Genomic DNA, 10,127 nt, shown 5'->3' on the forward strand with positions numbered 1-10,127 from the left:
CTTACGGTGATGTCATTTTTATTGACCTAATGTATACTTACTATCTTAAAGTGATTACTCATATAATTGATCATTTTTTATAGTCTTATAGTTATTACTTATAACTTTAAAATAATCGCTTACAATTTCAAAGTGATTAGTTAGAGAAATCGAAAAGGTATAATACAAATTTAAAACTAAAATATGAGTACTTATTTCGATTGGATTTCAAACTAGGTTTCTCATAAGGGTGATTGCCACGTCTATTTTTCAAAAATAATTATTAGCTCTAGCTAAAATGACATTAATTGTATTTTCATTTTGCGTGTTGGAAAAATCGGTGTGTTGGAAAATAATAAAAGTTTCTTTTACCTATTGTGATGACCTTTTTAAAATAATAAGTAATTTAAAAATTAATTTTTAAAAAATTAAGTATAATTAATATTTAATAAATAAATAAATATTTAAAGTAAATCGAAATAAAAATTTTAAAATAAAAACTTTAAATATAAAAAAGAAAAGTCAAGAGTCTTCTATGTTAAATCAAAAGCAAAATTCAAGTCAAACAAGTCATCTTTAATCAAAGTCATGAAAATCTAGTTACTTGGCTAGAATGTTTGTCTTTTTGAATTTATTGTGGTTATAACTCGTTAGGAAAAAAAAAAATTCGCTATTATAATTTCTTAAAGCGTAAAAGTTGTTTTCAACTAGTGATGATTTCCATGTAAAATTATATAGATTTTGCACCGCATTCATTTCAGTTGGAGCGTATATGGGTATGAATTTGGTGGATATTAAGAGGATATGGGCATGAAAAAGTCCTATCTGTCATGAGTAGTTGATAGGTGGTGGGTATGAGATCTTACCCGCCCCGCTCCGCTCCATATGGACAAGGTATTACTTTATACTGATTTTGTTTATTTATTAAAAACTATTGATAAAAAATCAAAAATATTAATTCTATTTTATTGCAGTTTTAAATAAAATTAGGTAGACAATGAAATTTGTAAAGGATTGCAATTTCATGGAGCTGATAGCGCGGACTTGAAATGAAGGTGAGGTGAGTATAAGATGAATATATCCAAATGGTCGATAAGAATAAGTTTGAATGCATACCACAGTTGTAAATAGAAAAATTTTACCAGCCATGAATTGTATGTACGCGATGAATATAAAAATTTAGATGGATTATAGAGATTGAGAAGGACAAAGTGCATCCGCCCGCCTTGTTTACCAAATCAATTTTTAATTATTCAAAATACAATTTTGAAATTCCCAGATACTTGTTAGTACTATTATTAACAAACTGTTCTAGTGCCAGAATTGCAACGAGTTCAGGCAAGTTTAGTTTAGTTACATGGATGAAACCCAGATGGATTTCTCACAACCTAATCTCACTCACTCATCCTCATTTCTTTTTCTCCTCTTTCATCACAACTTTCTGTAACTCTCCATTTTTCACTCCAAATGATTTCAGTCATATACAAATAAGCCGTCTCCTATCAATATGCGGAAAAGAAGGAAATCTCAATTTGGGTTCATCCCTTCACTCATCAATCGTAAAAAGGCACTACCTTTATCATCATAAATTTCACAATGATCCCAGAACTGTGATTGCTGTTTGGAATTCTCTACTTTCCATGTATGCTAAATGCCGATCGCTGGGGGATGCCCTTAAGGTGTTCTACGAAATGCCCATGAGAGATACTATTTCATGGAATTCATTAATTTATGGGTTTTTGAGTTGTAGGCAGTTTGAAATCGGATTCAAGTATTTCAGGGAGATGATTGAACTGGGTATTGGTTATCTCGATCGATGTACTTTCACTACTGTTTTATCAGCTTGTGATGATTTGAGTTTTCTAAAGTTAACAAATATGATTCATGGGTTAGTAATTCAGAGTGGCTATAAAGGTGAAACTACAATTGGAAATGCTTTAATAACCTCTTATTTTAAATGTGGGTGTGCTGAGTCTGGAAAGCATGTTTTTCTTGAAATGGGCGAAAAGAATTTTGTTACTTGGACTGCTGTGATCTCTGGTCTTGTGAAAACTGGACTTTGTGAGGAGAGTTTGAATGTGTTTAGTACAATGCGTAGCGAATTCGTGGTTCCTAATTCTTTGACATATTCAAGCTTGCTATCAGCTTGTGCTAGTTTACAGATTCTCAAAGAAGGGAAACAAGTCCATGGATTGGTGTTGAAACTAGGACTTGATTTGGATTTTTGTATTGAGAGTGCACTAATGAACATGTACTCTAAATGTGGAAGCATGGACGACGCCTTGCGTATTTTTAACTCTGTAGATAAGTTTGATGATGTTTTCATGACTATTGTGCTTGTGGGTTTTGCTCAAAATGGGCTTGAAGAAGAGGCTATTCAAATCTTTTTAAAAATGATGAAACAAGGAATTGACATTGATCCAAATATGGTGTCTGCTATTCTTGGTGTTTTTGGTACTGACACTTCTTTGGGTCTTGGCCAGCAAATCCACTCATTGATCATCAAAAAAAGATTTGACACCAACCTTTTTGTCAGCAATGGGCTGATCAACATGTATTCTAAATGTGGAAATTTGGAGGAGTCGATGAAAGCTTTCAGTCGCATTGCTCGGAGGAACTCGGTGTCTTGGAATTCTTTAATAGCAGCGTTTGCTCGACATGGTGATGGACTAAAAGCCATTCAATTATATGAAGAAATGTTATCAGAAGGGGTAGAGCCTACCGATGTTACATTCATTTCGTTGCTCCATGCTTGCAGCCATGTTGGCTTAGTTGAGAAAGGCATGGAGTTTTTTGAATCCATGAGCAAATTTCATCACATCAATCCAAGAATGGAACATTATGCTTGTGTGGTTGATCTGTTAGGAAGAGCAGGGCGGCTCAGTGACGCTAAAAAATTTATAGATGACTTGCCGGATAGACCAGGAATTCTTGTATGGCAAGCCCTGCTTGGTGCCTGTTCTATTCATGGAGATTCCGAAATGGGAAAATACGCTGCTGAGCAGTGGTTTTTGTTAGAACCTGAAAACCCTGCTCCATATGTTCAGTTGGCGAATATATATTCTTGTGAAGGACAATGGAAAGACAGAGCCAGGACTATAAAGAGAATGAAAGAGGAGGGCTTATCCAAGGAACCCGGTACAAGTTGGATTGAGATTGAGAGAAAGGTTCATAGCTTTGTTGTGTGTGATCAGATGCATCCACAAGCCGAGACCATTTACTCGGTCCTTGCGGAGTTGTTTTTGCAACTGGTTGACGAAGGATACAAGCCGGATATGAAGTTTATTCTGCATTGCACGGGCCAGAATGACGAGGGGAGTCAACATGAAGCAACTGGTTGCTAGTAATCGAACCGTTTTAGAAACTAATTGAGCTGGTCATTATTGTGATTTACTTGTTTAGACATAATCTTGATGCTAGAATGGACCTTCCAGTACTTTGGTATTGCCTCTTGTGCCCGGAATACCCCCTCGAAAATATACAAATAAAGGAAAACTGAGAATGAAAAAGATGAAGTTTGTGTACAAGAAATTGAAGTGAGCCCATATATGCTATGAATTCTTCAGTCACCATCTGTTGTAGAACTTGCAGAGTTTGTACACAAGAATATGTTTTGGCTCAATTGGCAGAAATCTATTGTTGCCTCGTGGTTCAAATATAGAGGTTTTCAAAATAGACTCGTTGATTTAATATTCACCCGACATTATAATCGAACCCGATTTGACCCGACTTAAAAATAGATTTACAATCATGTAAAAATCAATGTGGACATAAGCTTGATTATGAACCAAACCGAAACACTTGACTCGAAATCGACCCAATGACCCGAATGAACACCTATATTCATTTATGTGAAATGGACTTGCTTGAGTAGGTAAATGGTGCATTTCTTTAAAACTGGAAATTTAGCTTTTTTTTTTTCCTTTTGATTTGGATCATAATAAACTCAAAGAACTTTACAATACGATTGTGGTTTAGTGATAAGGTACAAGCATCCCATTGTTAATTGTTTGTTGAAGCTTATTCAATAATGAATGAACATACATCAAAGTTTTCTGACATTTGGTACACTATCTGGATGGTATTTTGCTGATCCAGTGAAATGAATATGGAATATGTAGATGCATGATTTCTCATTATTTTGATATAACTCTCATGAACCTATTTATAGATGAGAATATGCCTGCAGCTCGAGCAAACAAAGAAGGTCCCTCTTCGACCTTCTCTTGTACATCTCCGAAAATATACTGCATTAAATACAAGCAAATATTCAAGTAACAATAAGAAAGAACTCATATTAATAAAACAAAGGCATTTACATTTGTGCATGGGCTGCCCTTTGATTGTAAGTTTAAACTATCATTGTGAAAGGCGAAAAACTGACCTCTAGTTCTTCAGCATCAGGACGGCTAATCAGTTCTTTAGCGAGCAAATACCTGCCCGGCCTTTCCTTATCATCATAAAATACTTTCCATAATCTGTTGATAGCAAAAATCTGAGTCAATAATAGTAACGAATAAAGTATATAACAACAGTATACTGTACTTACCCAGGATAACACCTGAACACTGCACCAGCAGCCATAGGTCTCATTGAATAGACCACCGAAAATGTTCTGCAATGTGTATGAGACATTTCAAGGTAGTTAAAAATAAGATCACACCAGAGTGAATTGGAACACTTGAACAAACTAGGAGATTCGGCAAATGTCTGTGAGACTGATGGTTGCCTATATGATTATGATTTTAACAAAGCAATATGTAGGAATCTTGATGCTGATCAATGGGGATAAATGAACTAGAAATTCTAGGTTGAAAGAGAGGAAAGGGAACCTACCTCAGGAAGTAGCGTCTTAACTTGCGGACATTCATTCCGACTCCTACATCTTCACTGACAAGACGAGGATTCCACATGATAAGAGGCCTTGGCTAAGATATGAGAAATTTCATAAGATGTAAGCAGCTATGAACGGAAACCCATTTAAGGGTATTATACTCCTGAAAACCCGAAATAACAGTCACAATTTTTTTTTTGAAAAAAACCATTCAGCATTTCATTTCATTCTACATCGTATCCTTGCATCTATGGTTCAAATTTAAGGGTTTTATCCAATTAACAAAATGGCTCATTGCCTGTACTTGCATATCAGACAGGAAACACGTTTGTACTTAATTTGGCTTATGTCGTAAGCTATCTCTTCTCTAGTGCAATTATCAAATAACATGTTGACAAACAAGCATATAATAGCAAGTATTCTAACTGTTTCTCGTCAAACAGAATAACATTTGGATAATCGGACTTCGGTAGAGCAAGCTGAGTGAAATATGAGTTTTTTCCCTAACATTCAAATTTGGAAGTGAAGATAGATACCGGGTCATCTGAGAGAAGAGAAGCAATTTTCTCGACATATTCCAACATCTGATAATCAGGAACCACCATGACAACAATCTCGTCATCATCTTCAACAGGTTTCCTGTCACTTAAGCTTCAAGGAAATGCAAACACGAAAATTTAGCATTTACTGTTAAGATATCTTAATGTGTGAACAGAATTCAGGAAAGAACTTGAACAAGTTCATTCGATAAAAAGGTTGAACATGTTTACCTTGAAAATCCAAACACAGCATCTTTCCATTTATATTTCAACAGTGCAGCAGCTCCCGTATCTGGAAAGATTGCTTTTACTTTCTGTTACCCAAAACAGAAGTATAAGCCCGAGTTATGCAGAAGAGGTGAAGGACTGCAATAATAAAGCTACGATTCCATCTCGTAGAACATACCAAAAGTTCCTATAGATTGAGGCTTTTAACTGACCTGACATTCGGTTTCTTCTATAAGTGTATCCAAGAATACCCTTGATAGTTCCCATAGCTCAGCTTGTGCACCTTCATCGTCCAAAAATTGCAGCTGTGGTATCAGAAGCTCAACCTATCTCGGGAAGTAATGAAGGTATGAATTGAAAATTAAGAAAACCAATTATGCATCTTAAAGCAATACCAGCCATTTCATCTTGCAGATTTGCACTTGAGCCTATGATTTACCTATTACTGATACATGTATGTACCGTTTCCAGAATCGATGCCAATTATTCTATTCCAGGCTACACACTTCCTACATAGAAATTTGTTGTGTTTTTTCCGAACAGGCATTTCCATTGTGGGACAAAGAATTACATAACTACTCGAAAAAATTTTGTTTGGTACTCAATAATAAAAGTAATAATGGAAATGACTTTTTATTAAAATTTTCACGGAATATGTTATGTCATTTTCATAATAATTAAGCGACAAGTGGTTTTCTTTACAAATTCCTATTACTACCTAATACCTCTCTTCCAAGAGGCAATTGATGGAATTTTCAAATTTATGAAGAAATAAATTATTAAAGTAGGACAAACATGATCATTAACCTTGTCAAGTAATTATTCTAACTAAATTGTATTATGTTTTTTATACTATTCTAAGTATTTGATATCAACAACTAAATGAGTTATACGTAGTTGCGTTAAATTTGAGTGCATATACAAAAGAGTATCAATCCTAACTCGATACGAATTGTGGGAAGTTGACAAACATTTTGTTTAGTGAAACACTTACAATAGCTCTTGAACCTCCAGCATCTACAAACGAAGCGCTAGCTTGACTTGATTGTCGAACCGCACCCACCAAGTCAGAAGGCAAGCAACTGTCATATAATTAGAAAGCTCAAGTCAAGTGATATTTCTGACATTATTTTTCATTGTATGCTTTAACTTCAGTCAAGAGACTTAGATCATTAAAATGTAGGTAAAAAGATAACTATTGTGAATGATGAGATTCAAGTCTAGCAATCAATCTTTAATGGCTAAGATCAATAGTAAAGCCCTTGATTGGTAAAACCACAAAATCAGAAATTAGGAATTCAAGTGCAAAAATGTAAAAGTCAAAGCAATCAATCTACACCAAGATTTACGGAAGTTTACCCAATGTTAGCTACGTCCTCCCTAAGCCTAGATGTGTTTCTTAATTGATGAAAAACGAAGTTCTTGGAGAACGCCAATGAGGTTTCTAGAGTTGGAGAATACAACTAAGTGTTTAAGGCTAGATGGTTAGGATTACAATTGAAAGAGAATACGATCTTTTGGGAGTAGCTTTGATTGGGTCTTAGTGTATTGGAAGTATATATGTTTAACATAACAAAATCTAATCAAGAAAGCTTTAACTCAATCTTGAAACACACAATTTTGTATGAGCTGAATTTATCAAGGTACATCAAGGAGTAGGGCTATATATACATACAAGAGAATGTAGCAAGCTAAGAGTGAATTATATCTAACAACATTCTGTTACACTAACAGAAGTTGGTTAGAATTAGTCTAACTACCTTTGTGCTTCTTGTTGATGTACATGGGTTGTTTGGTGAGGCACACGGATTGCTTGACATGGAGAGGTGAGTTGCTCATGACTTCCAACAATATATTGATCATACCCCAATACATAATCATTAGATTTAAGGAACGAAAAACCAAGCAACGAGCAAAAGCCCCAGCACGCTCATGCCGAGTGGGCTTTCAGAGCCAACTCGACTAAAAACTCAGCCTCATACCTTGGGACAGGCGCAAGGAAAGCCGACTCAACTTATTCCTCGGTCTTAAAGCTCACACATTTCCCCTATGCTCAATTGATCCTTTTGCTACACAAACCAAACCTCAAACATAGCCTATCAATATCGGACACTAACTCGCCATACCTATAACCTACAAATGAATCCGATTCGAGGCATATACAACAGTAACAATGATTCAACTTAAAAACCCATTAAACCCAAAATTAAAGATATATCAAATTGAAAACGTCAAAATTAAAAGTGTACCAAAATCAAACGATAGAAAGAAAACGTCGCAAGCTCTACTTGTAATCTGTGACATGTACGTTTGATTTCTCATTCACAATAAAACCCAATTTCCTCATATCCAGACATACATCAATCATCATACATGATTTAACCAAAAATCAACAAAAAACATAAACTTAGAAATAAAAGAAGAATCTTAATCTTACTCATCATCTTCTTCTTTCACTTGAGGAAAAACCTGTTCATCTTCTTGCTGTAGTTGGACTGGACTATCTTCACTACCCTCAAATTTCTCAAATTTGGCATGAGTTCTAGTTAGAGAGAGGGAATGATTTGTGGAAAGCTGCGTTCTTCTTCTGGATCCATGAAGGGTAGAAAGAGAAATAGATGAGGGAAAACGAGTGGCTGAGGTTGAATTGGTAGTATTAGAGTTAGAACAGCAGCAAAAATGGTAGCTCAACAAGCTCGGTTGTGAAGAAGTGGCCATCACTTGTCCAATTCTGATTTCTGCTTGTCCAGAACGATTTTATCAGAACAATTATTTTAATAAACAATAGTAAAACAACTTAGAATGCTCATTTTTGAATTTAGGACATACTCACCCAATTTACCCCTAATGTCCTATATTGGTCTAGCAAATACTCCCTCGCTTCCCTACTTTTTTTCCTATTTAAAAAATTTTATTTTGTAGAGAAAAAAAAAAATTTTTAAGACATATTTTCTCCGTTTTATTATACTTGTTATATTTGACTTTTTAGGCAATTTATTGTGTTGTTTTAATCATTTATATATTAAAATATACACATTTAAAAATTATAAAAAGTTAATATTATGATAGTATGTGGTTAGACGATTCAAACAAAATCTCTTTTGACTACTTTTTTTTCTTACACATTAGCTGCAATACATAAAATAAGCTTGAACGATGAATAGTGCCAAAAGCCATAATGTAGCAAGTATTTCAGAACGGAGGAAGTATATAGATGATAAAATAAGTTATTTACCTTGTTTTACAAATTCACACATCACTTTAAATTGTATCTAATTCAATAAATAGAAGTAAAATTTGAGTATTTAGCCTCTTGAGTATACTCCTTGGATACTCAAAATATCCAAAAATATTTATCATAAGAAATATATGTTACATCTAGAGTTGTGGAATGGACCGAGGGCCTATTAAGGGTTCAAAATCGATCCTTGAATGTGTGGGCTTTAAATGGATTTTTTATTTTTAAAAAAAAAGCTAAAAAAATAGGCCTTTGTTATTATTTTATTTGGCTTGAATTATGATATATTACTATAGATTTAAAATAGTCAATAGTCTAATTATATTGACAAAAACAAGTAATTAAGTTATAAGACATTTTACTCTATCCCCGGCTTATTTAAGCCCATTTTTATTTTATTTTTATTTGAGCGAACCAATTTCATAGGTCCGGTTACACGCAACTACAATCAAATTATTTATTTACAAAAATTGTTATGAGAGACGGTCTCTTTGAGAGATCTATTACATATATGGGCTAAATAGCTCAATTAAGACAACTTAAAGAGAAAATTAAAATGTGAGTTTCATGTTTTGAGGCCATCTCTTTGAGAGACGGTTTATGGGGTTTGGTTATGATCTTGTTACGAAATGCTACAAATATGTGCAAGTATTGCGGTGCCATCTTGGGTCCCAAAATGATACAAGATTGTTCCTGGGTCCAGTTTTCGTTTACAGCTTGAGATATGTTAGCTGGTCGAGTGGAGGTGATGGTGCTCCTAAATTTCTGGAATTTGATGATTAATATGGTGTGGATATGAACGGAATCCTACATTGGATAATAAAACCTAAACAAACTGATTTGGAATCCCAGAAAATTATAACGTATAGTATTTTCAACTCAAATTGGAAAATTATAACATATTATCTCCTAAAACAAATCAATATGTTATCTTTAATGAACACCATTTACAGCTTTCACTAAAAGTATCATTTTGTACTCTCGTGTCTCTACACCACTAAGACATTACATCATTCAAATGGATTTAGAAAACCAGACAATTGAGAAAGTTAAAGAAATATGGAATACATGGGACATCCGTGTATTTATGGTCATAAGCTTTCTAATTCAAGTATTCCTTACCTTTCTTGTACATTACAGAAAGTTTTGCGGGAATAGTTTCTTTCGTTTTTGTATTTGTCAGCATATGCTGTTCATTGTTCACTATCGGACTGATTTCTAATGCCAATCAAGATTCTCTTCCTGGCCCAGAGCTAGCTGCGTTTTGGGCACCATTTCTTCTCTTACATCTCGGTCACAATTCTACCCT

General features: G+C 34.4%; 2 protein-coding genes across 2 annotated transcripts; one reads left to right on the plus strand and one right to left on the minus strand.

The window, feature by feature from the left end:
* Nucleotides 1-747: 747 nt before the first annotated feature.
* Nucleotides 748-3,637, plus strand: LOC130796740 (pentatricopeptide repeat-containing protein At3g05340). Its single transcript, XM_057659113.1, has 2 exons — nt 748-873; nt 954-3,637. Exon 2 carries the CDS (start codon nt 1,341-1,343, stop codon nt 3,321-3,323), a length of 1,983 nt encoding a protein of 660 aa, XP_057515096.1. The 5' UTR covers nt 748-873; nt 954-1,340; the 3' UTR covers nt 3,324-3,637.
* A 285-nt stretch (nt 3,638-3,922) lies between these two features.
* Nucleotides 3,923-8,457, minus strand: LOC130796741 (uncharacterized). The gene is made up of 9 exons (XM_057659114.1): nt 8,018-8,457; nt 6,575-6,662; nt 5,793-5,906; nt 5,584-5,666; nt 5,350-5,464; nt 4,816-4,907; nt 4,529-4,594; nt 4,364-4,457; nt 3,923-4,226 (listed from the first exon to the last, which is right to left on the minus strand). Exons 1-9 carry the CDS (start codon nt 8,296-8,298, stop codon nt 4,116-4,118), a joined length of 1,044 nt encoding a protein of 347 aa, XP_057515097.1. The 5' UTR covers nt 8,299-8,457; the 3' UTR covers nt 3,923-4,115.
* Nucleotides 8,458-10,127: the final 1,670 nt, after the last annotated feature.

This window comes from Amaranthus tricolor, chromosome 12, assembly GCF_026212465.1.
Source record: "Amaranthus tricolor cultivar Red isolate AtriRed21 chromosome 12, ASM2621246v1, whole genome shotgun sequence".
Classification (NCBI taxonomy): Eukaryota; Viridiplantae; Streptophyta; class Magnoliopsida; order Caryophyllales; family Amaranthaceae; genus Amaranthus; species Amaranthus tricolor.